At 45.1% G+C, this 27,179-nt stretch overlaps 1 protein-coding gene across 1 annotated transcript in view; it reads left to right on the top strand.

Moving 5' to 3' along the window:
• The window catches only part of Abcc1 (ATP binding cassette subfamily C member 1 (ABCC1 blood group)), a 107,658-nt gene that overhangs the window by 33,084 nt on the left and 47,395 nt on the right, over positions 1-27,179 (top strand). The window contains 11 exon segments of the mRNA XM_006983860.4: positions 1,734-1,910; positions 3,233-3,358; positions 6,246-6,383; positions 7,515-7,640; positions 12,108-12,169; positions 13,114-13,206; positions 13,208-13,240; positions 17,618-17,851; positions 18,559-18,736; positions 20,366-20,527; positions 26,038-26,130. Coding sequence (XP_006983922.2) covers positions 1,734-1,910; positions 3,233-3,358; positions 6,246-6,383; positions 7,515-7,640; positions 12,108-12,169; positions 13,114-13,206; positions 13,208-13,240; positions 17,618-17,851; positions 18,559-18,736; positions 20,366-20,527; positions 26,038-26,130 — 1,422 coding nt within the window.

Below are 27,179 nucleotides of genomic sequence, written 5' to 3'. Positions count from 1 at the left end.
TGGGTGAATTTATTGTGTGCATTGATGGAGGGATAATGGGTGATGGTGGTTACTGACAGGATGATAAATGGTGCTGGTGGCGGCACTGGTTGCCGTGTGGAAAGGTCACGATCATGACAGAACCCAGTGTTAGTTTTTAGAGCTTTATTAGGAGGGAAACGGGTGTGGGGGTGGGAGGGGTTAGGGTGGGGAGTTGGGGGGGAGGGGAAAGAGGAGAGCCAGGCCTAGAGAGAGAGAGAAAGATGGTGGTGGTGGTGGGGGGGGGGGGTGGGGGGGAGGAGCAGAGCAGAGAGCAGAGAGAGAGGGTGGGGTCTGAGTACAGCAGGTGGTCTGAGATGGTGGCTCTTTCCCTAAGATGGAGCCTGTAAAGTTAAGTCTAGACCTTCACATTCCAACTGCTGGGATTAAAGATGTGCACCACCACACCTGGCCCAGCACTTTATTTATATTTTTTAAATTAAAAAAGTTTGTGGCAGCCGGGCGGTGGTGGCACATGCCTTTAATCCCAGCATTCGGGAGGCAGAGGCAGGCGGATCTTTGTAAGTTTGAGGCCTGCCCGGTCTACAGAGCGAGATCCAGGAAAGGCGCAAAAGTACACAGAGAAACCCTGTCTCGAAAAACCAAAAAAAAAAAAAAGTTTTGTGGCTTCAGTGAGGTGGTTCAGTGGGTAAAGATGCTTACCAACAAGCTGACAACGTGAGTTTGACTCTTGGGACCCACACAGTAGAGAGAGAGAACCACCTTCTGCTAGTTGCTCTCTGACCTTTACTTGGATGCTGTTGTGAGTGTGCATGCACACACACACAAGTATAATATAATGTTAAAAGGTGTTGTGTATACATATGTGTGCAAGTACATGTTTATGTATATATACATTTGGAGTTCAGAGAACATCTTCAGCTGTCATTTCCCATGTGCTGTCAACTTTGATTTTTTGAGATGAGGTTTTCATGGGTCTGTAGCTTGCCAAGTACACTCCATCCTTTCAGCATTGTAATTACAGGTGTTCACTGCCACACTGAGCTTTAAACATTATTATTATTATTATTATTATTATTATTATTATTATTATTATTATTATTATATAGTCCCAGCTGGCCTAGAACTCACTGTATACAGCAGGTTTTCCTCAAGCTCACAGAGATCCATCTGCCTCTGCCTCTGCTGGGATTAAAGGCGTGTGCCATCATGCCTGGCCCCTATTTTTTTTTTTTTTTTTAATGTGGGTCCTGGGGATTGAACTCAAGTCCTCATGCTTTCTCAGCAAGTACTTTAATACTGAACCATCTTCTTAGCCCCTGACAGTAGTATTTTCTATGAACATCTAGCCTAAGGACAGACACACAGTACTGCTGTCTGGGCATTATGTGCTGATGGTGATAGAGGTCTGGAGTCTTTAATTCTTGAGGCAAATATGCAAATGACCTTATTATCCCCAGGTTCTTCAAAGTTCAAGAGCTCATCTGTCCTTCAGGTCCCTTTAAGTGACAACCTACCTCCATCTCTCAAGCAGAGGCACTTGCAGCTCTAGGCTTACCTGCCTTTTGCTCCTGTTAACTTGCTGCCCTGGCTCTCTGGCCACTGATGTTTTGAAGTTTGCAAAGTGTTGAGAGGTCCCTGGATGTAGGAATCATGGTTTATTTCTTTGAGCCTAGAGTAGCTGGATTTGAACTCTGTGAGCCCTGTTCCCTCGTGGTGTGACAGCTGACCTTTGCATGTGCTTGTGTCCACAGGATTGGAATGTCACATGGCAAACCAGCAGCCCTGACTTTACCAAGTGCTTTCAGAACACCGTCCTCACATGGGTGCCTTGTTTCTACCTCTGGTCCTGCTTCCCCCTCTATTTCCTCTATCTCTCCCGACATGACCGGGGATACATCCAGATGACAAACCTCAACAAAGCCAAAACTGTAAGTCATCTAGTGTCGATGTGGGGTGGGGCACAGAGATAGGTATGCAGCCCAGCCTTGTATAAAGTAGGCAGAAGAATGTGATAGATCAAGGCTGGAAATTTGGAGCTAAACATAGGTTCAAAACATGACTTTTGAGTGAATATTTAACCTCCATGGTCTCAATTTCCCTGTGTATGCCCTGGGGCTGCTGGAAGCTTTCTCAGAGTATCATAAGAAGGTCTTCATGAATTAAAACAATTTACTTGTATTTTTTTTTTTTTTTTTTTTTTAACTTTGAAAGTTATTTCAGGTCTGAGGGGATGTCTCACAGATCTCCAGAACCCTTGTGAAAGTTGAGGTGGAGACAGGAATCCCTGATTAAGCCAGACTATCTGAAAAGGGATCTCTAGATTCAAACAAGAGACCCTGCCTCAGGAATAAAGTGAAAGGCAATTAAAAGATACCTGGTAGGAACCTCTGGGCTCAGTGTGCACCTGTACCTGCACACGTGTGTGTCCCCACACACATGCACCTGCATGACACTCACATGCAGAAAAAACAGAAAAAGTTTTCATTTTGAAATAATTTCAGACTACAGAAAATCGCCAGGATAATACAAATCCTGCACCAGCCTCTCTGCCTGAGCATCACATTGGCCAGGGTTTCCAGTGTTGCCATTTGTTTCCTCCTTAGTCTTTGCTTTTTTCATGTGCACATATTCCTATGAATTTTTTTCTTGGCCCTTTGTGAAGAGGTGACATATACCATGCCCTTGAGCTCCTTGATTCTTTTTCTAACCTTTTTTTTTTTTTTTTTTTCTGAGGCAGGGTCCTGCTCTGTAACCCAGGCTGGCCTGGAACTCGAGATCCCCCTGCCTTTGCCCCTGCTCTTCCCATGCCAGGATTTCAGACCACCACACCTGGCGTATCCATCACTCTTCAGTATTTCTTTCCTCAAATTGAGCTGTTCTTTTATTAAAGTACCATCAGTGACAGGCAGGGATGGAACCATCTTAAGCCCCTGAGGGGCTCTAGTAGCTGTGGCTAGATGTCAGATTCCATGCAAGGTACTAGGGGTATGAGAATAAGTAAGATGACTGGGCATGGTGGAGCACATCTGTCTTCCCAGCACTCGGTAGGCTGAGGCAGGAAGATCAGGAGTTCAAGGCCAGCCTGGGCTACATAGTGTGACTCTGTCATAGAGACAGAGTAAGAAGCCGGATGTTTTAACTGAGGACCTTGGAGGTCGCCTGGTGCCCTTGTGGTAAACTTTTTTGTGGATGGTAAGAGAGATCCCAGGATTGTTGTTGTAAGGTGCCGTGATGTTCCCTTTTCTTCCAGGCTTTAGGATTCTTGCTGTGGATCATCTGTTGGGCAGACCTTTTCTACTCTTTCTGGGAAAGACATCAGGGAGTGTTCCTAGCCCCAGTGTTACTGGTCAGCCCAACTCTGCTGGGCATCACCATGGTGAGTTGTTGACTGGTGGGGCTAGCAATGAGAAATGAGAGGACTTGGGCTGTGGTGTGCCTGAGTCGTAAAGTGTTTGCCTAGCATGAGCAAGGGCATGAGTTCTATTGACAAAAGAGAAGTTTCTCAATGAGCCAGGCATGGTGGCACATGACTTCATCCTAAGCACTTGTTGGGCTGGGGAGTTCAAGGTCAGCCTGGGCTACGTGAGACCCTGTTTCACAAAGCCAAGAAATAGAGGTTAGAGAGATGGTTCAGTACTTAAAAATGCTTGCTGTTCTTGCAGAGGACCCAAATTTGGTTCCACCATGCACACTGGGTGGCTCATAACTCTTGAAATTCCAACTCCAGGAGGATTCTTCTTCTGACGTTTGTGGGTACCCACATACATTTAGTATATGCATAGACACATACACATACCTATTAATAAAAATAAATCTGAGAAAAACAAAAACAAAACCTAAAACCAATAGACAGGACTGATGAGATGGCTCAGAGGGTAAAGGTGCATGTTGTGTAAGCCTGAAGATGTGAGTTCAAGCCCTTGATCCCATACAAAGGCAGAAGAAGGGAACCAACTCTATATAAGTTGTCTTCTGACTTCCACATACTCACCATGGCATTTGTGACATACATGTTTTGTGTGCATGTGTACACACACATACACACACAATAATAAAAATTTTAAAACCTCCAAAACAAAATATGCAGAGTCACTAATGTTTAGGGGAGCCATCAATAGGAGCCATAGTCCCTACCCTGCTCTGCAGCTCACTACATCTTTAAGTGAAGTTTACAGACTGTTATTTGTAGTAATTTCTTGAGAGATGGATTCAGGAGTTCTGAGGCTTTAGGGGGGCAGAATAATAAGCAAAGTGGGAAGCAGTGGTGGCTTCTAAGATCCCACAGCTCAGCACCAAAGACAGTTGTCTTTAAGTTCACAGAAACATGGTGAACGGGTACTGAGTCTGGCAGGACTCCTGGTATTGTACATGAGCTTCAAGTCATTTCAAGATCGACCCTGTGGGACAGGCACCATGTGTCTCCTTTTATAGGTCATGAGATGAAGGCACAGAGAGGCCCAGGGTTGTGTTTGAGGTTGTGCAGTTCATGGGTAGCTGAGCCAGGCTTGGGTCCTGTGCTGTCATGTGTATACCTGCTGCATTGTGGTCAGAGTGATGTTTCCAAATTAACTTGTGTGCTTTGGGCTCCTCTGAGAAGCCCAGAAGGTTCTTAGAGAACAGAAGCTTTGGCAGCTGGAGGGGGAGGAGGAGGAGGAGGAGGAACAAACTCAGAGTAGACTTGGGAGCAGAGAAGTTTATCTACAGAAGGGTTGGAGGTGTGTAAGGAAGACCAGGCTGTAAAGCAAGGACAGTGGAGGCTCAGGAGACAGGGGTGTGGACAGCTGGCTCAGTACTGGGGACAGGGAAGACATAGTGCTGCTGATGGCTATGTTTACCAGGTGCCAGGCACAGTACTGACTCCTTCATGGCTCATTTTCATACATTTGTACATTCTTCCCATGTTTTAGATAAATGAGTAGAAGTCCAGAGAGGTGACAGGACTGGGCTAAGGTCACAAAGCCAGGAAATGGTAGAACCACACTCCCACTGCTGTCCTGATGTCTCTGGTGTCTCTTGACTTACTCTCTGGTTCTCCTGCTGGCCTGGGATTCCTTGTAGGCACTCTAGTAGGCAGTCAGCAAACATGCTGTTGCCCTGATTGTAAGATAAAAGTGTTGCCTGTCTGAGCACAGACATCAAATGGTTTCTCTACAAAAGACTAAAGCTATATACAGAACTTTGAGTAGGGAGCTCTGAACTTGGATCTGGGGGTGCTAGTGAAGGAGACTTCATTGAGGGGAGGAATAATGAAGCTAAGGCCCAAAGGTGAATAAGATGAAGGGTGTGAGAGCAGAGGACTATCCTGTTGAGAGCAGCATGTCCAACAGTCCTAGGGTAAGCGAGAAATGGAGTGTTGGCTGTGTGTCTGGAACAGGGATGGATTAGAGGGGATCAGGGAGAATGTGACAGTTGGGAGGTAGAGGACCCCAGGGAACTCTAGCCTCACAGCATGTGGGGTCTGCTTTGCTTTGCCTCTTCTCAAAGCTGGGTCTCAGTTCTAAACTGAACTTTCCTCACATCCCTGTTAGGGCTTTACTAGAATCAGGGACTGGGGACATGGCTCAAGTTTCTAAGAGCACTTGCTGCACAAGCATAAAAATCTGTTCAAATCTCCAACACCCATGTAAAACGTTGGACATGCCATATATATCTGTAAACCTATGCTATGGAGAGCAGAGGCAACTTGGCCACTACCCAGCTCCAGGTTAAATGAGAGGCTCTCTGTCAAGAGAGTAAGGCAGAGAGGATGGAGCAGGACACTCAGAATTGTCCTCTGGCATCCATATGTACACCCACACAGAGCATATATGACACACACACTCCCATACAAATACACACACAGAATAAAAAGAAACCGTTAGTAAATTGCTACAACTTGGGCTGGAGAGATGGCTCAGAGGTTAAGAGCACTGACTGCTCTTCCAGAGGTCCTGAGTTCAATTCCCAGCAACCACATGATGGCTCACAACCGTCTATAATGAGATCTGGTGCCCTCTTCTGGCCTGCAGTCATACATGCTGTATACATAATAAATAAATAAATAAATAAATAAATAAATAAATAAATAAATAAATAAATCTTTAAAAAAAGAAAGAAAGAAAATTGCTACAACTCTTTAGGTAAGAGCTATGGTACAGCTGAAACTGGGGTAAGTGCCTCTTCAGGCAGTTCTTGGACCCCTGAGTCATGCATGGTTTCCCATGTGCCACTGTGGGGCCTGAGTTTTTGCTTTCTCTAAACTGTAATGTACCTCTCTCTTCCAGCTGCTCGCCACGTTTTTAATTCAGCTTGAGCGAAGGAAGGGAGTCCAGTCCTCGGGGATTATGCTTATTTTCTGGCTTGTAGCCCTACTGTGTGCCATCGCCATCTTGAGATCTAAGGTCATTTCTGCCTTAAAAAAGGTAATTGATGGCCTGTGGGAGAGACGCTTATTCCATCTTGTATAGTCATGTGTTGATATGGGAACCACAGGATGGGGACCATATGGACCCTACTTCTTTTCCAGGAACAAAATTCTCACCAGTCAGGAACAGACTTTGTTCTAGAGCCTTCTTTCCTCTATGCAGGCAAATGCTGTGTTACACTAGTCCTCTGCAGTGTTGTAGGCTGTCTGGACTGGAACTGAGCTGCGTTGAACTGGGAGCTGTGTTTGCCTGGGAGCTACTCCCCAAGGGCCCTAGACATGTCCCCATGTTACCTTGGTGCAATCAGCTGCAACTCTGGCAGGAAGTTGTTAGGGCTAGCTGCTGTGTGCCACTCCCAAAACTTTTAAAGAGTGTGCACTTCTTGATTAATCGGCCATTTCTTGTTATCTGGGAGCTAGAGACTGCCATGAACATGGAAGAGGGATGGAGCAGTTGTGGAGCACCTATGGTATAGAGCACCACCTCTGTGCTAGGGACAGCAGATGGCATTAGTTGAGTTTATGTTTTCGTAAGTGCTACTTTAGGGACTGCATGTTACTTGTGAATAATCTGAAGACAATGCGCAGACCCTAATGAGGTATCTCTACCTCAGCACTAACTGACAAGTGGACAGAGATTTCTTCATTGTGGGGCACTGTCCTGTGCTTTGTGTGGTATCTAGGGGCACCCTGACCTCCATACCCTGGGTGCTAGGAGCACCCCTTATCCAAGTTAGTGACAAACAAAATGTCCCCAGACACTGGAATTTGTTGCCTAGGAGGCAAAACCTTTTTACTGTTGCTATAATCAAATCCTATAGTCAGGATGATTTAGAGAGAAGAAAGGTTTATTGAGCTTGTGGTTCTGAAGGCTGGGAGGTCTGAGGTCTTGGGGCTGCATCTGGACAAACCCTTGCTGGTGAATTCCCTGTAGAGGCCTTATGGCAGCTCAGGACATCATGAGGATACCAGCTTGTGGCTCTTCCACCTCTTACAAATACTCCTAACACCATGGACTCCCACCACCGAACACCATTTCCTGTGACTATACGGATTTGGTGAGGCATCTGTACCCTGCTTCCAGGGAAGATTATGGTGATCTGTGTCCCTTGCCTTCTTTCCTGCTCAGGATGCCCAAGTGGACGTGTTTCGAGACACCACATTTTATGTGTACTTCACCCTCGTGCTTGTCCAGCTTGTGCTGTCCTGCTTCTCAGACAGCTCGCCCCTGTTCTCCGAAACTGTCCATGACCTGGTAAGTGTGACCCAGATGTGTGCAAAGGTGGGAGAGAAGTAGTCTATGCCAGCTAATACCAACTGGGCACTGGTTCTGAGCTCAACACCAACTGGGTATTGGAAGTTCTGAGCCTCATGTTATTAGTGCAGACTCACCTTCCATTTTTCCAAAGGACCATAGAGAAATCACTCAACCTGGGCTTGGATATACCAGTGTCTCTGGAGGCAGAGAGTCTGCTTTGCTGTATTCCTGGCTGTGCCTTATGACCTAGCTGATAGCTTTTACCCAGCATGGCGATTTTTGAAAATGGGAGCAGAATCCACAGCTGAAAACTTAGCAAAATATACATGAACTCCAACCGCCCAGGCTTTCAAGAAATATGGGAAGTCTTGGCAGATTAGGGCCATGGTCTCACAGGGCAGTAGTTGATAGGGGCTGGGGCTGTGGATCCCCATTGTCTTAGATCTTGAGTTTCTTCTACGGTACCCACCAGGCCCTCTGCCACCACTGTCAGTTCCAAGGATGTTCTGTGAGCTGCTGCTGGTCTATCTTTCCCTCTTTTTAGTCTGTCCTTAGCCCTTTCCTCCTCTACTTCTTTTTTGTTCCTTCTTTCCTCTTTCTTCCCTCGTTACTCCTCTCTCCTTCAAGTATATATCAAGTGTCCCTCCAGGTGGCCTGGCGTCCTTTGGGGCTCTCATCAGCCCAGTGGGAGTACCATTTATCTAGACCAGGTCCTATCAGACAGTAGTCTGTAGGCAAATCCCCACCATCCACTGGCTTTTGTCAATAAATTTATATTGGAACATAGTCTTTCTCATTCATGAAAATATCCCACATGGCTGTTGTGGACTTAAAAAGAGAATTAAGGAGTTGCCGCTGAGACTGTATCCCCTCAAAGCCTGACATTTGCTGTTTTGTTCTCTGCAGTTGAAGTTTGCCAGTCCCTAGTCTGGAACATTCTTTTAGCTCTGTTGATTTGGTGCCTTGCATTTGTATCTCCTCTTTTTCAGGGCTTCTTTCTTCATGTGAACACACAGTGCAGTCACATGAGTGGTGAGAACAGGGCATAGCTGTTCACTAGCTCCCTGCTGTGCTGAGCACTTAATACACACACACACACACACACACAGACACATACACACACACATACACACACACACACACACACACACGCACGCACGCACGCACGCACGCACGCACGCACGCACGCACGTACGTCCATCTCTTTTGTCCCATTTTTTCAGACAGAAAAACTGAGTCATAGGGACTTAAGTCTGTTGAAATTGCAGAGTAGGATTTTGAACCTAGGAGGGCCTGGCCTTTCTGTAGAACCCCACTTGAGGATAGGTTTAATAATGGCTGGATTGGTTCTTCAGGCCCAAAGGTAGAGATTGCCCTGGGATCTTGCTGCCTCAGGCAGGGTTGGCATGTGTGGACCCTTAGTTCCTATTTCTGCTATAACACTGTAGGGAGAGGCGTTCAGTGTAAGGGTCCTCTGAGGTCTGCTTGGGGCCTTCTGGGACATGGGATGAGGTTTCTACTCTGTCCACTTCCCCTAAAACCAGGAAGGAAGTAGAGGTACCAGTGTGCTCAGAGAGCTGCTAAAGTCCTGGTGTCATGCCAAAACTTGGTTCCCTCTAAAGATGTTATGTTTGTTTATTATGACAAAATATATGCAACCCAAGATTGACCTTAACTGCTTTAAGTGTACAGTTGAGCAGCATCAGGAGCTTTTGATTTCATTCTTACCACAGGTACTGTGGCTGGCTGGCAAAGATTTCAACTGGGACTGTGTTAGACACACAGAATCCTGATCCCTCCTGGGGCCAAACCTGACACAACTTTGACAGCATCTCCAGGTTGTTTAGATGTGTATGTGTGTGTGCAGAAAAGCTGAAGTGGGACTAGTTCAGAACTCTCAGACTTGAATGGGAGATTTTTTTTCTTTTTTCCTTTCCTTTCCTTTCCTTTCCTTTCCTTTCCTTTCCTTTCCTTTCCTTTCCTTTCCTTTCCTTTCCTTTCCTTTCCTTTCCTTTCCTTTCCTTTCCTTTCCTTCCTTTCTGTCTCTTTCTTCCTTTCTCTTTCTTTCTTTCTTTCTTTCTTTCTTTCTTTCTTTCTTTCTTTCTTTCTTTCTTTCTTTCTTTCTTTCTTTCTTTTTCTCTTTCTTTCTTTCTTTCTTTCTTTCTTTCTTTCTTTCTTTCTTTCTTTCTTTCTTTCTTTCTTTCTTCCTTTCTTCCCTCCCTCTTTCTTTCTTTCTTTCTTTCTTTCTTTCTTTCTTTCTTTCTTTCTTTCTTTCTTTCTTTCTTTCTTTCTTTCTTTCTTTCCTTCCTTCCTTCCTTCCTTCCTTCCTTCCTTCCTTCCTTCCTTTCTTTCTTTCTTTCTTTCTTTCTTTCTTTTCTCTCTCTTTGAGACAGGTTTTCTCTGTGTAGTTTTGGTGCCTGTTCTGGATCTTGCTCTGTAGTCTTTTTCTTTTTGGTTTTCTGAGACAACATTTCTCTGTGTAGCCCTGGCTGTCCTGGAATTCACTCTGTAGACCTGGCTGGCCTCGAACTCAGAGTTCCTCCTGCCTCTGCCTCCCAAGTGCTGGGATTAAAGGTGTGTGCCACCACCGCCTGGCTAAAGAACACCATTTTTCTAACTCACCCTTTTGGCCAGGTAGGACCCCTTCTGGCTGCTTTTAAGGCTTTGAACATTCCCATTCACCTTTGGACTAGTGGCTATGGAGTTTAACCATGTTCTGTCCTTACCTTGTGTGTTTCCTGCCCAGTGACTTTGCCAAGTTTCAAACAGAAACAAATGTTGATACCCTGATTTTACCCAAAATCAGCTTCTTCTGGAATTGTGGAAGTGGAACTAGGATCAACAGACTGGGTGGGAAACTCATCATTATACTGGGCTGTCTCCTCTGCTCTCTATAAAACTCTGAGGCTGCAAGCAGCATTCTTGGTTGTAGAGAACACTTGCTGTCCCTTCACAGAGGCTGTTTTGGATTGAGATCTTGATGTGCACATGTTAAATGCTGGACTTCTTGAGCTCTGTGCTGGTATCTCCACCTGCTGTTGAGCTGACCTTCTGCCTCTGAGAAAGATTCTCTGATGGCTGTCAAAATCTCTACAGCTCCTGTATGAGATGCCTGTAAGAACTCAACATTCCTAGCTTGACCTCCTGTGTAGACCATACAGCCTCCATCATAGACTGCTTTCACTTCTCTTGTCTGCTGTTGACCCCAGGGCTCTCCACAGTCGAGACAAGTGTTTTGCTGCTGAGCTATGCCTAGCCTTCTGCTGTAGGCGTAAGTCCCTTCTGGGTCCTTGGGTATGCTGTACTTCTCCACACTCCTGGGTCTCTGCACATATTGCTTTCTGTCAGGAATGCCTTGCTTTTGCTCTTGACATAGTTGCCTTCTATCCCTCTTCAAATTCTGGCCTTCCTTAGAGAGGCCTTCTTTGAGCCTCATGAACAAGTCCTTGTTGCTGTATGTGAGCTCAGTGGTCATATCTACCTACATTTTAGATACTGTTGCAATTAAGTTTTACCTTTTTTTCTTTCTATTTGTATAGTCATTTGATGATTGTCTTTCTGTCTCTAGAGCCTCACTATTTCACTCACATAACCCTGCCATTTTTTTTTAGATATAGTAGCTCAGACAGGCTATTTTGCCTCTATTCTCATTTAAATGCAAAATGGGGGTAACACTTAACCCTGCCTTGGAGGGTATTATTGGATGAGTGTGTGGACAGCTTGTAGAGCAGGGTAACTGTACCTCCAGGTGTATATGGGTTGTCTCTTTGTTTATATTTGTGTATGTTTCTTGGCACATGGTAAATGTTCAGGAAGTATCATCTGGGTGGGTGAAGGAAGTGAGATAATAATAGGATAGTGTTTAGACAGTCCACAGGGCCATAAAACAGTAAAATCTGGGCTGAGAGTGTAGCTTAGAGAACACTTGCCTAGCATGTGCAATGCAACAGAAAAGTGTGCACCTCTTTGTAGAGAGTGCCTGGTGCAAAGTAAATGCTTAATACAAATTTGCTCAATAAATGGATGTGTAAAGTGGGAACAATGATAATAACACCACCTCACAAGGTTGAGGTGGCAGTGTAGGAAGGAAAGGTCCATAGTACTTTATAGAGTGCCCAGTACATAGTAGGTCCTCATAAAATACTTGTTGAATGGATGAATGAAGTGGGGCCGATGTTAAAAAAAAGGTCATGGGGTCGCTATGGAAATGTAAGTGGAGATAGGTTTGTGTAATGTTTACACATAGTAGGTACACAGGAAACATTTGTTGGGTAAAACTGGAGGGGTGAGCTCTGGTCTTTTCCTGTGGCTCAAGAGAGCAGCCCATGTGGGGTGCAGAAGTTTGAGGGTGTGGGCCATGGGCCTTTGAAGGAAGGATGGTCAGCTCTACCTAGCTTTCCCAAATGTGAAAAGTTAAGTTTGGGTTTCCCTTATCCTCTCTCCCCTGTGCCTTCTATCTCCTAGAATCCGTGCCCAGAATCCAGCGCCTCTTTTCTTTCCAGGATCACTTTCTGGTGGATTACAGGGTAAGGCTGGGCTTCTAGATGAGGTAGGTAGTGGGACATGAATGCAGTGGGTGTACGAATGCTTCTGCGCAGCTCAGCTGCCTCTAATTCCCTCCTGTACTGTCTGCAAGTTATATCTTGAGGTCACAAAGTAGCTTCCAGTTTTATGTGATAAATACATGGGCTGTGAGCCCCTTTAGTCTCTGGTGTAGGCTTGCCTTTGGGTTGAAGGGTTTTCTAACTATTTAATGTGGTATCCTAGCAGGCTTGGTTCCAGAAAAGTATGCAGATACTACACTTTCTGATTGATGCTCAGCCCTCCATATAAAGCAGAGTAATGTTTAACCACATCTGCCTTGTATTCTGAATCATCTCTAGATGCTGCATGACCCCTAATGCAGTGTAAATAGCTGCTGTGCTCTACTGCTTAAGGAATAACTTGAGACAAAACTTTTCCAAACCTACAAATGCAGAGCAGTGACTGCTGTTATTGTTGTTGTCCCCTAGTTTATAGTAAAGTCATATGTGCATATCATAGGAAATACATGAGAACAATATACATGATCAATGACAAGAAAACACCTAGAATTTGCTGATATTTTCATACGATGCAAGAAAAACAGATTCAAGGTTATCCTTGACTACATAGAGTGCTTGGGGCCAGTCTGGGCTATATGAGGCCCTGTTTGAAAATAAAATAATTAAAAATAAAACTTACAAAGCAGAACAATAATTAGAAATACCCAGCTATTTCTTTCTAAACACATGGTTCACCTGTCTGTCAAGATGGGCTCATTTCCCTAAAAGACAGTAGAGTTAGCCATAATTAAGTAATACGCCTTCATATCCACTCATCCTCAGATTTTTCCAGTCATGCCTGGACAGTGACAGCAGGTGTGTGAGGGGAGTCCCACTGCACTCTTCTTTCAATGCTCACTGTGTCTCCCTTTGTGCCTTGCTCCCAGGATGATGGTGCAGGGCTACCGCCAGCCCCTGGAGAGCAGTGACCTCTGGTCACTAAATAAGGAGGACACATCAGAAGAAGTTGTACCTGTGCTATAACTGGAAGAAGGAATGTGCTAAGTCAAGGAGGTGGGTGTCATGTTTCTGTGTTCTCCCAGATGAGGCAGATGTGGCCTAGGCTGACCTGTTATCTCCCTTAGTCACTGTGGCCTGAATCTCTTAAGTTTCTTGGTTCTGGGGAAACTGCACCAACTCTCTAGGTTGAAGTTTCTCATCTATCAGATGAGTGGAAGTGTGTAACGTCAAAGGCAGACCCAGCAGCTCCCTCCTGTATTGTCTGTAAGTTATATCTTGACATCACTGATAGATTAGCTCTCCAAAAGGAGAGAGGAGGCCATCCGCCAAGCTGGAAGTTTATTCTGCTGGTCACAGCCCTCAGCTGTGTATGCTGGGGCTTGGGCTTTGTCCTCCTTATTCAGTCTCTCTTTACCTCTCCCTCTCTGAACATCTTTCTGGTGTCTTGAATGTTCTTGCTGGATTGAATGGCTTTTTTTTATTATTATATTTGTATTTATTTATGTATACATGTGTGGGTGTGCATTTGCCATAGCATGCATGTATGGAGGTCAGACACTGAGTCTCCATTCTTCTTCTCAAGGTTTTCTGTTCTGCTCATAAGATAAATGTCATCTGATGGGCCATACTTTAGTGCTGGATCAACCCTGGGTGACTTTTCTAGGAAAGTTGTGTTTACTCATCTGAGGCAGATTTGGCCTGGGCACTTCTGTTTTGCTGGAGAGGGTGTGGCAGGAACTGGCCCACTAGGCTTGAAAGCTGTCACCCAAAGACTGACTTCATGAAGACCCTGACCTTTGGGGATGTTCATCTTGGTGAGGTTCATCTTGCTCTTTTTCCTAGAAGTGTGAGCACATTTTACACCTGTGGATAGGGAGGGGTAGGAAGGAGTAGGGAGCAAATCTTGTTGGGCTGGAACTTGGCAGGGCCACTTATCCAGAGAAAAGGTAAGCTGAGATAGATTCCGGGCTGCAGCGTGTTCTGCTTGTCCAGGGAAGTGGTGAGAGAGGCATGGGCTGGGAAGCCTGCCTTGGTTTCCTGGCCTGATGGGCTCTGTGGGAATTTGGTCTGCCCTGCCTCCTAATTCTCCTTTGTTTCTGGCCCAATGCTTCTTCCTTTGTGTATGATAATATTTTGTGTCCTCCTCCCCTTGTGCTCCTCTTACAGTAAGGCTGCTTTCGATCATGTTTCCTGTTGGCATGAATATCAAGTGGTTCAGTGGCTGCGGAAAAGAGTTTGGTGGTGTTTTGTTTTGTTTTTGAATTAGATGTAGTCACTTACCTGTTGTCATTCTGTTCCTAGGTAGATGCCCAACAGAATGGAAACTTAGGTTCTAAAAGGCTTGTGCATACTTGTAGCTGCTTTGTGAGTGATAGCCCAAAACAGAATCAACCCCAAACACCCATTAGAATGTAAGCAGAAGTTGGAATCACTGCTCAGAGCAGAGCGAAGAAGCACAAAGTTATTATGCTAAGTGAAAAAGTGAACAGATAGTCATCCCCCCAGTATTTGATGCCTAAAGGGACTTGAACAAGATGGAGGATGTACCAGCAATGCTCCAGTGTATCTAATTAAAAGAAAATCAGGGCTGGAGAGATGGCTCAGAGAAAGTACCTGAAGCACTTCCAAAGGATTCCAGTTTGTTTCTCTGCACCCATGCTGGACAACTCCTAGGACTTCAGGTTTATTCAGGATATCTTGAGAAGATGGAAGAGCTGTCAGCCTCCAAGCTCCGTCTTGGGGAAGTCATGGCTCAGAGAGCTCTTATAGAGAGGGATTGAGTTCCACATCTAGGCTTGATGTCATTTATGGGGTATTTACCTTCTCAATTGGAACATTCCCCAGATTACCAATGACCTTGTCTCCTGAGTCAGTTTCTAATTCTTTAGGTGAACACATTATTTTCAGGCAAGCTAATTTTTTTTTTTTTTTTTATTTTAGAACAGATGAGCAAGTCCTTAGCCCTGAACTTTGATCTTATTTAAAGACCATTGATATTCCATGTTCTGAAAAATGAAAAGTATTCTTTTAGGAGGTTTGGGGACCAGAGATTGTTCTTTTTCACCCCTTTCTCCCATAATAGTTGACTGTAACAGCTCATGTGTCAGCTGTCATAAGGTTTTTGTTGTTGCTGCTGGTTTAGAAGTCACGGCATCAGGCAAAAGGGAACAGTAACTTCACCAGGGAGAAATTTGTAAAGGACAGCTTATCTAAAAATAGGTAGTGCAAAACAAAATGAAATAGCTATTAATTACTGTAACAGGTGATGGTTGAAAAGACTGAGATATGATTTTCCCATACCTATAGTTTTAGTTACCTGTGATCAAACATGAAATGAAAATGTTAAATCTAAAATTGCATTCCTAAGGTTTAAATTATGCACTATTCTTATTCCATCCTACTCTGTCACCCAGGGTAGGAACTGTTCTTTTGTCTACTGTGTCTACACTGTACACACTACCTACCCACTGCTAGTCAACTACTCAGCAGTCATCTTGGTTATCAGATTGGTGGTGCTTATGGTCAAGTAATCTTTAGGTAGCAGCCTAAAGCTACATCACAGTGCCTGTCATTTGCCCTACTTCATCTGTCTTCTTTTAGTATCACAAGAAGGATGAGGACAGCATAAGAAAGTGTTTCAAGAGTAACAAAACACACTCATATTGTGTAATTTTTATTGTAAATGTTTCTTTCTTTTTTTTTAATTTTTGGTTGACTTGTAGATTAAACTTTTATCCAATAATATCCATGGATAAGAGGGGATACTGAATATTTAAATGTGTAAGAATATAGTCTGTATAGACTTGTGTCTGCAGAATGGAGGGAAGATTCTAGACTTAGGTGACTTTGGGCTGGCATTTCACTTGTGTGAATGCCTCCTGGGGTGTTTGTCTTCATTCAGGACTGGCCTATGTAGGACAGGGCAGAACTACAGCACTGCACAGGATGAGGACTTAGACCCACGAAACAAAGCTGCTTGAAGGCTTATGTAGCTGTTTTGGCACATGACCATATCTAGGCTGATATTTTCTTTCCTATGTAGCTGAAGATGACTTTGAACTTGAAGATTCTTCTTGCCTCCATCTGCCAAGTGCTGGGACTATGTGCAAACCATGCTCTTAGTTCTTAGCTTCTGTGTGTGGAAGTTGGGTCCATTCTCAGTGCATTTCTGAGGGCCTGGAGAAATGGCTCATACTGCCATTACAGAGGACCAAGATTTGGTTCCCAGCACTCACATCAGGTAGCTCACAACCACCCAGTTCCTCATTATCCAACACCCTTTTCTGGCTTGCACAGGTACCTGCACTCACATGGTGCACACAAACTCATGTAGTCAAATGCACATATGTGTAAATAAAAAAAAATTAGTTTTTGTATACAATGTGAGGTCATGGTCTAGCTTATTCTCTGCATGTGGCTATCTAGTTTCCTCCCACTATTCTTTTGTTTTTCTTTGTTTGAAAAGAGGTCCTTACCATGTAGCCTAGGCTGTCTTTCTACTCAATTCCCAAGTGCTAAGATTGTAGGCATGAGCCACCTTGCTTGGCCCATCACCAGTTTTTGAAAAGACTCTTTTGTCCCTTGACAGAAATCACCTGCTTCTGGATTTTTTTTTTCCTCCTGGGTTTTTCCAGACAGGGTTTCTCTGTGTAGCCTTGGCTGTCCTGGAACTCACTATGTAGACCATGTTGGCCTTGAACTCACAGAGACCTGCCTGCCTCTGCCTCCTAAGTGTTGGGATTAAAGGCGTGCGTGCGTCACCACCGCCCAGCCTGCTTGTGCATCTTTAATTTGGGGCCTTTACTTCTACTACACTGGCCCCTGTGTAGCTTCCTTGTGCCTTTCTTGACATCTGTTAGCACAGTAAAATTTGAAATTGTACAGTATGAGGCTTGGCTTCATTCTTCTCTTTCGGGATGGTTTTAGCTTATCTGGGTCTCGAGTTCCCATTATAGATTTTAGAACTGATCCATCACTTCCTGTGAAGCAGCCAGTTGAGCTTCTGAGAGGAATTGTGTGTCTGACATGAGCTTGGGGCTGCCATACTCCCAAGCCTTTCAGTTATGTCCACTACTCAGTTTGTATGACCACCCTATGAGGTAGAGGTAGGCAGGACTCAATTTATTTAGACAGAGCCTCACTGTGCTGCTCATTTTTTTTTGCCTCAAAGCCTCCTCTCTCTCAGCTTCCCCAGTCATACATTGCCACAACCTGGCTTATGATGAGCCCTGTTTTGCAAAAGAGGAAATGAACTTGCATTTGCAGCCAGCAGATGGCCCAGGCAGGACCCAGGTCTCCTCAGTCCCAGGGTCATACCTACTACATTAAGCTGCCTCTCTATGGTGACTTGTCTTGGATTCTGCTCTTAACAGTCTTGACTGTGGGTTTCCTCTCTGGCGGACCCAATAATTTACCATCCTCGTGTTATAGGCAGCCTGTGCGGATTGTGTATGCATCTCCCAAAGACCCCAGCAAGGCCAAGGGAAGTTCCCAGTTGGATGTGAATGAGGAGGTCGAGGCGCTGATTGTCAAGTCCCCCCAGAAGGACCAGGACCCCTCTCTGTTCAAGGTGTTATACAAGACCTTTGGGCCCTACTTCCTCATGAGCTTCCTGTTCAAGGCCCTTCATGATCTGATGATGTTTGCCGGCCCTGAGATCTTGAAGTAAGAACTCTTGCCTGACTGCCTGGCTCTGCTCGACTTCCTGGGTGGTTCTGCCATGTCAGGAGTAGGCTTGTTACTCACTGCCTTCACCTTCCCCAGCTTCATTTAACGAGCACATGAGTTGTAGCCACGTGCAAGTCACAGAAGCCTCCTGAATCCAAAGCTGGGAGAATATGGGGAGCCGGGCGGTGGTGGCGCACACCTTTAATCCCAGCACTCGGGAGACAGAGGCAGGCGGATCTCTGTGAGTTCGAGGCCAACCTGAACTATAGAGAGAGTTCCAGGAAAGGCGCAAAGCTACACAGAGAAACCCTGTCTTGGAAAAAAGAAAAAAAAAGAAAAAAAAAAAAAAAAAAAGAAAAAAAGAATATGGGGTTGTCTAGAGCAAGGATGTGTAGATAGATTTCTTGAGCTTCTGCAAATTGGAAACCAAGAAGACAGCAAAGGGGCCTCTGTCATGTTTCTCTCCATCACCTTGGTCCCACTGTGCTCTGTTTGACCTTGCTAGTGGGGAGACAGATTTATCAGTGTGGTGATCCTAAGGTAGAAGTCCCTGTTGTAAGAGGCTGGCACCTGGCAGTCATATCACCCCTGTGAGGTAAAGTGTTGTCCGACTTCCTGTGGCTCAGGTGGAAATTATTATGGTGACTTGGAAGTACTTCATCTTGATGTATGTATCACACTCACATTCCTCCTCCCCCAAACAGGTTGATTATCAACTTTGTGAATGACAGGGAGGCTCCCGACTGGCAGGGCTACTTCTACACGGCACTGTTGTTCGTCAGTGCCTGTCTGCAGACGTTGGTTCTACACCAGTACTTTCACATCTGCTTCATCAGTGGCATGCGCATCAAGACGGCTGTGGTGGGCGCTGTCTACCGCAAGGTAGGCTGGGTACCCACCCCAAATCCTGTGGCCTCAGAATCCAGGATGGCTGAGCTGGGGCTCCCCAGGACCTGTGTGGAGATTTCCAGCCCAGCATCCTCAGCAAAGAAATGGGGGCTATGGGGACCATGGGGCCAGGGATAGCCCCTATCAAGCTTTGTCCCTTAACGTAGTTGTTCTCAGTGCCTGATGTGTGAGATGCTAGTAAAACCACATGCTGCCTGTGCTGTCTTGGCTGTCTTGATGCAATCATGGGTGGAGATCCAAGTACAGGGGCTGAAGAGATGGCTCACTAGGTAAAGTGCAAGCCTGATGACCTGAGTTCGGAGCCCCAGAACCATGTAAAGTTGGCATGGTAGTACATGTCTATATACCCAGCAGCGAGCTAGGAGGTGGAGACAGGAAAGTCCCTAGAAGCTCCTGAACGAGGTAGCCTGGGGTACAGTAGTGATGAGATCCTGTCTCAAATAAGCTGGAAGGCTAGGATAACACTTGACCTCCACATGTTTACAGTTTTTTATTTTTATTTTATTTTTTAAAGACAAAGCAATCTATGTTAAATCTTTATTCTAGTTTATTCCTGGGTTTGCCTTCATTCTCACCCTAGATTTGAGCTGAAGAGGTAGTGTGATTCTTGAACAGAGGAGGACAAGCTTTAAATATTTTTTTTTGCCTTGCTGGAAGTACACATGATTGGCAGGGACTATCCCAGCCATGGCCCCACCTCCACTTTTTTTTGTTGTTCAGTTTTTTCCCCATAATTTTAATTTTTATTGAAAATAGATTTTTTTATACAATATATTCTGATCAAGGTTTCCCCTCTTCCAATTCCTCTCTGATCCCCCCTATCTACCCAAATCCACACCCTTTCTCTCTCTCCTTAGAAAACAGGTAACTTAAAAAGACTTAGTGATCTTCCAGCACACTCATGCCCTGGCCTCTGAGGTAGTACTACCACCTGACTCATAGGCTGGCAAGAGAATTGGCTTTCCTAGTGTTTCCTACCCCCTGTTACACTCGCCCGTTAGCTTGAGTCCTGGTGCATGGGCTGCAGCCCAGACCAGTGGGATATTGAAGTCAAGCTTGTTGTGCTCAGTGGCACAGGTGTATTTTTAAGACTCTCCAGATGATTGTGTACAACCATGCTGGAGAATAAATGTCCGGATGGATCTCTCCACTAGAGTCCCTTGCCCCTGACACCTCAAGACACTTTAGGTATCATGACTTGGTATCACAATTTTCTGAGTAGAGGCCAGAGACTGTCTTGCAGTCAGTATGCAGACTGGCCAAACAAAGCATTTTCTAGCTCCCAGTGTCAGAGTGCCAGCCAAGGCTGAGAACCTTGTGTTGGGATCTGGGGCCAGCAACATTTTCATGACCTTTGAGCTTCTTAGAAATCCAGAATCCTAGCCTACCACAGACCTACTGATCAAGAAACCACAGGGTTCTACCCTCAGGTGACATGCCTGCATACTGAAATGTGCAAGGCCATGGTTTAGAAAGTGTCTAGAACAGCTCAGGATTGGGGGAGAAAACCACTGTCCAGAGTCTTGTCCAGGGTCTGGGGAGAGTCACAACTCTTTGCCTTCACCTGTAGGTTCAACTCTTCCCCTCTCCTGTATCCCACAGGCTCTTGTCATCACCAATTCAGCTAGGAAGTCTTCTACGGTTGGGGAGATCGTCAACCTCATGTCTGTGGATGCCCAGCGCTTCATGGACTTGGCTACATACATTAACATGGTTTGGTCAGCCCCTCTGCAAGTCATCCTAGCCCTCTGGCTTCTGTGGCTGGTGTGTGTTTGCTCTTGGTCTCCTTGTGCAGGGAGGGCTGGCCTTGTCTAGACACTGACAGGGAGGGCATGGATGGGAAAGAACATTTCTTGCTGTTATTTACATTTTATTTTCTGGTCCATTGACCAGTTTCTGGTTATTTTATTCTTTCCTTGTGTTATCAGGGATAAGTTTTATTTGGTGGCTTGGTATATATGCACTGTCATTTCTGTGTGTGTGTAGGCAGGCAGTCAGGCAGGCGGGCGGGCATGAATGCACACCTGTGTACACAGGATTCAGAAGTGGACCTCAGGTGTCTTCCCCAATCTCTCTCCACCTTATTTTTTTGAGAGAGTATCTCTCACTGAGCCTGGAGCTCACTGATTTAGCTAGGGTAATTGGCCAATGAGCTCCAGCTTTTGTCTCTGTTTTCCCTACCCCAGCATTGGGATGACGGATATTGCCACACCCAGGTATTTTTGTTTTTGTTTTCCTTTTGAGACAGGATCTCACTATGTAGTCCTTGCTGCCCTGGAACTTGCTATGTCTACTAGGCTGTCCTCAAACTCAGAGATCCTCCTGCCTCTGCCTTCACAGTGCTGAGATTATAGACATGCATCACCATGATCATGATAATCTTTTCATGAAGTATATGTAATTAACAACCTTATATATAGTTAAACCACCAACTTTCTCCCACTGCACACCTTCAAATGTGAAACAAACTTATTTATTGAACCTAAGTATATTGGCCAAGAGTTTTTCATTGTAAGGAATAGAAATCCATCTTAGCTTCAACAGACAAGAGGAATTTTGGGAGAGGAGTACTCATACCGGGGATCCCCAGGTATGGATGGGTCCAGAAGAACTGCCATGTTTAGAGGACTCAGTTTCTTTCTTGTTATTTCTTGGCCCTGCTTTCTTTAATTGGCTTCATTGATAATGCCCTTGTGTCATCTTTAAGACCTGATGGCATTCATTGCCTCCATGGGTCTTTCCTGAGCACTGTGATTAACTAGCTCAGTCTGATTGGCCACCCTTAGTCATGAGTCCCCTCTGTTGCAAAAAGATGTGATAATCTTTCTGCTGGGCCATGAGTAGCTCCAAGACTGAGAAGATGGTAAGCCAGAAACAGCACATGCTCTGTCCATTCCCACAGGAATTCTTTCTCTTTTTTTCCTTTTTTTTTTTTTTTTCTCTGTCCCAGTACTGAGGATGCAACTTGGGGCCCCTTTGCATGCTAGGAAAGTGCTTTACCACTGAGCTCCATCTACAGCTGAAGGAATTGCCTTCCTTACTCCCAATTGATGATTCTTAACCCATTTTTGGTGGATTACCTCCCAGTGCAGACATGTGTGCACATTCACATGTGTGAGTGTGGGCACACTGGCTTGAGTGTCATGGCTCTAGAGGCAATGGGACCTGGGAAAATGGAACCAATAAATGAGGTAAACTAAAGTCTCATACAATAGCCAACTTTATTCAGAGGCCCAGACAAATTATATCCTGAGAATTAAGAAAAGTCACATGAGTAAAGTTTTCATGAGTTCAAGCTGTACAATCACAAGGACAAAGCCACAAGTGGCAAAAACATGTTTTTCCATAGAGGCATATAAGTGATAATTTAAATATTTAATCCAATAACTTCAGCAAGCAATAATGAGTAATCTGAAGTAAACTCACTCCTACCCACTACACCTGGGAGGATTAAAAAAAACACATTCCAAGAACAATTACGTATTTTCAGGAAACTGAGGTCACAAGGGTCTTGTCTTATTTTCTTGGAGTGTTCTCACAGGCTCTTAGAATTCTCATGTAAATCCATTCCTGGACCTCGATGTGACACTTGAGGTTAGAGGATAACTTTGAATGTTGGTCTTCCCTTTCTACCTTGTTTGAGGCAGGGTTTCTCTGTTGTTCTCAGCTGTGTGTGCCAGGCTGACTGACCTTCAGACTTCCAGGTTACTCCTACCTCATCCTCCCCTCACATTGTAGGTCTCTGGGTTTACAGATGTGCATACATGGATTCTGAGGATATGAACTCAGGCCACATGCATGCGTGTAGGACAAACATATGACCTACTGAACCCAGCTCCCCAGCTGGGAGTCCCGGTATCCTTAGCATAGGAGTGTGTCTGATTTGATCTTCTGAGGTAGATTTTTGGCCTCATAGTGTACTATCCTTGACACCCTTGTGAACGAATAGCATTAGAGTCTCCATGTCTCTGGTGGGTGTTATATCACACCAGCAAAAACAAACAACTCCCCCAACCCCAAAGGACCAAAACAACAGCAAACCAACTCCATCTGTTGAATGGAGTTTACATTTAAACTTAAAAAAATTATCTTTGTGTGTGTGTGTGTGTGTGTGTGTATGTGTGTGTGTGTGTGTGTGTGTGTGTGTGTGTGTGTGTGTGCGCCACAGCTCATGTGAAGGTCAGGGGACAACTTGTGAGCATCAGTTCTCTCCTTCCACCATATGGGACCTAGGGTTATCAGGCTTGGTGGCAAGAGGCTTGCAGACAAACCCATGATCTCATTTCCCCAGCTCTCCTGTGGCAAACACCCTTGCTCACAGAGCCATCTCACCAATGCCACTGTTTTGTATAGATAGAGATGAGTGGTGAGTGGAATGATTTTGATGATGTAGCTGAGAAAGAAAAACCAGACCCAGGACTTGGCTCTTGGGTAGCAGCCCTGCACTGTGGCTCCAGCCCCACACAGAGAACATAAAAAGCTAAATACAAATCTTCAAGTGGATACCGTGGAGTTCACCCTTTCCTAGGAACTGTAATCCATGTGAAATGTTGAGAAGCCTCCATATTTTATTTGTGAATCATGAAGAAGGATCTAAGGGAAGCTAGTCTGGGCTGTACAGTAAGGCTGTCTTGAGATCAAAGCAGGATTTCCTTATTCAGACCACCAACCCCACAGTTTAAGATGGTGGCTGCTGAGGCTGTTCTGGAACCAGGCTATCTTTTCCATTCTGGGTTCTTATGACCTTGGGCACATCCTCCCCTTACCCCACCTAAGAAATATTTATTGTGACAGCATGTGTCTTCAGTATTCCAAATTGTGACCATTGACTAAATGAGCATGTGATCCTCAGGGAGACTAATCAAATATCAAAAATTATTATAAAATTTATTTCCCAATATGTTTATATTGCATGAGAAACCTAGCCAGGCGGTGGTGACACACGCCCTTAATTCCAGCACTTGGGAGGCAGAGCCAGGTGGATCTCTGAGTTCAAGGCCAGCCTGGTCTATAGAGCGAGATCTAGGACAGGCACCAAAACTACACAGAAATCCTGTCTCAAAAAACCAGAGACAGAGGAGAGAGAGAGAGAGAGAGAGAGAGAGAGAGAGAGAAAGAGAAACTCATAACTTGGCTGGAGAGATAGCTCAGGGGTTAGGAGTGCTTGCTGCTTTCAGAATCCAAGTTTGGTTTCCAGCACCCATGTCAGGCAGCTCACAATTGCCTGTAACTCTAGCTCCAGGGGATCTGATTTATTCTGGCCTCCACTGGCCGGCACATGTATACATGTGGCATTTATACACATAGACACGCACACACACACACACACACACACACACACACACACACACATACATACATACATATATATATATAATACATTTTTTTTTAAAGCAGTAAGTGTGGAATTAACCCATAAAATTTTTATTTGTAAAGTTAGGGAGATGGATCAATCTACAAGTGCTTGCCAGGTAAGCACAAAGGCCCAAGTTTGATCCCCCAGACCCTCCCTCTCAAACAAACAAAGCAAAACAAAAAAACCTCTATAATATAAGAATTGTGGCAATTGAGACAGAGAAAGACAAATTTCTAGGGCTCACTGACATGTTAGCCTAGCCTGACCAGCCAAAATCGAGGCAGATGATATCCTGAGGAATGGCACCCAAGTTTGATTTCGTACACACATACCTGTATACTGCACCCCCACCCCCCATGAACACTCAACCTGTGTATGGCCACCCCCATGCACACACACTTGTGTATCATACCCTGCCCAACAAGCACAAGTGATTATAATAAACATTTTTTTAAAAATCAGTGCATTTGATCATAGAATGTTCTGCTAGCCTGTGCTGGGAGTGTCATGAAGTGTGTAGCATGCACTGTATCAGGGTCCCCAGAGCCATACCAGGCTTGCAGATTCCTTAGTTGGACAATCGAGTCAGAGCTGATTATAGAAAGCTCTCAGAGATGGTGGGGGATGGCTTAATCCGTAAAAGGCCAGCTGTGCAATGTGAAGGCCTGACTTTGGATCCTCATTACCCATTCAAAAGCTGGGCCGTGCAGCACATGTTTCTAATCCCAGTATTGGGAAGAAATGAGCTCTAGGATCATGTAACTCTACCCTGTCTCGAGAAATGAAGTGAAAAGTTACTGAGGAAGACACCAGAGTCAACTCCCGCATGTGCAAGAATGCGTGCACATTCTCACATGTACACACATACACTCAGCAAGGATAAGGCACCCATGCAAGAGCAGACAGCAACAAGTTTGAGTCTCTAGCAAGTCAAGGTCACAGTTGTGAAGCTGGGGAAGATAGGTTATTGCACCTCATCTGTGTGTATGCTCTGCCTGGCAAGTACAAAATGCCTTGTAGAAGTAAGGAGGCGGCCCACAAGCCACACTGTTGGTGCAGGCTGTGGTGAAGCAAGACTTCCCCACCCATGAGTGACAGGAAACCCCTTTGTAACCCAAGTCTTACAGTACCAGCCACCAGCCAATCTTTTTTTAATTAATTAATTAAATAATTTTCTTTCATTTTTCTTTATTAAGAAATTTTCTACTCCACATACTATTCACAGATCCCCCCTCCTTCCTCCTTTCACCCCCAGCTCTCTTTCCCAAGCCACCTCGCATCCCCACATCCTCTAAATCGAGGTTTCCCATGGGGAGTCAGCAGAGCCTAGCACACTGAGCCTAGGCAGGTCCAAGCGCCTTCCCAATGCACCAAGGCTGTGCAAGGTGTCACACCACAGGCACTAGGTTCCAGAAGCCTGCCCATAGACCAGGGACAGATCCTGATCCCCCTGCCTGGGTGCCCCCCAAACAGTTCAAGCCAAAAAACCATCTTCCATATCTAGAGGGCCTAGTCCAGTCCCATGGGGGCTCCATAGCCACCAGTTCACAGTTCGTGGGCCACCAGCCAATCTTCTAGCTACCCTTCCAGTCATCCAGATGGGCACTAAGTCATCAGGCTGGAGGTTAACTAGCCAGCACCTTAAGGCCTTTCTAAGATTTCAAAGGTCAAATTTGCATTTCTTACCTGGTTTTCAAGAGCTTTGGATAAGGGATAGTTTGCCTACATATTCTTAAAAGGGTTGGAAGGACCCCCACTGAAAATGTTTGATGTCCCATCTTTCGGCAAAATGAATAAATGACTGGCACCATACTTGGTTGGTGGGTCCACCTGGAGTGTGTAGTCTACATTAGATGATGTGAGTACCAGGCCTCTCTTCTGTTTGCCAAGTGACTAATTATCACCTGTCTTTCCTTAGAACCTGGGCCCTTCTGTGTTGGCTGGGGTGGCTGTGATGGTCTTCATGGTACCCTTCAATGCTGTGATGGCCATGAAGACCAAGACCTACCAGGTAGGATGTCTATCTCCATGAGGCTTCACCCTGAGCCCTGACCTGGGTCTTTCCAGATGAAGGTCACCCAGTTTCCTGATGGTCAGCCTCATCTATTATAGGTTCCATAATATAGCAACATTGCTTCCTTGAGTGTCCTGGCCTTCGAGTTTCTGCAAGTTTTCCAAGGGGCAGCCATGGTCAGTGCCCCAGAGCTGGTCTGAGCAGGCAGGCAGAGAGAGACTCTGTCATAGTGACTGGCAGCCCATCTCCCTCCCTCTCTCTTTTGTAGTGGTTACTTATGTATATACAGTGCTAACTCTTATTTTGAGAGACATTTTTTAAAAAAATGTTTGAACACAGTAAGTGCTTTTCTACTGTACAATTTTAAGTTACAAAAGACTGTAGGTTAGAAGGAGTGGTGTCCTGTGTCCTACCTTCTTGGCCACACTGAAGTGGATCCTCCCCCCCACCCCCTCCCCTTCAGTTTTTCGAGACAGGGTTTCTCTGTGTAGCCCTTGACTGTCCTGAAGCTCACTTTGTACCAGGCTGGCCTAGAACTCATCAAGATCTGCCTGCCTCTGCCTCCTGAATGCTGGATTAAAGGTGTGTACCACCACTGCCTGGCTGTAATTTCTGCCTGCCCACCCCGCCCCTGCTTCCTCCTTCCCTCCATCTCATCCTTCCTTGTCTTGATTTTATCATGTAACCCAGACTGGCCTCACTTTCAGTCTTCCTGTCTCAAACCACAAGGATTACAAGCTTGCACCATCCTGCCTGGCTTTATCTCTAGAGCTTTCCACATACAATATAATTATATGTATAATTAGGCTTGGTATGAAATGATGTGCTTCTTTTTAATAGTTCTTTTTTTCCTCCTTTTATTGAAAGATTTTCCCCCTCATATAATATGTCCTGATATAGTTCTCTTCCCTCTACCCCTCCAGTTCCTTCCTATCTCCCCTCCTATTAAATCTACTCCCTTTCTGTCTCTCATTAGAAAACAAACAGGCTTCTCAGGGAATATAATGTAATATAATGATGAAAGATAAAGATAAACTAAGAGCTAA

Source organism: Peromyscus maniculatus, chromosome 8 (assembly GCF_049852395.1).
Source record: "Peromyscus maniculatus bairdii isolate BWxNUB_F1_BW_parent chromosome 8, HU_Pman_BW_mat_3.1, whole genome shotgun sequence".
Lineage (NCBI taxonomy): Eukaryota > Metazoa > Chordata > Mammalia > Rodentia > Cricetidae > Peromyscus > Peromyscus maniculatus.
The sequence above is the reverse complement of the archived record's forward strand: the minus strand, read 5'-3'. Positions and strand labels throughout refer to the sequence as shown.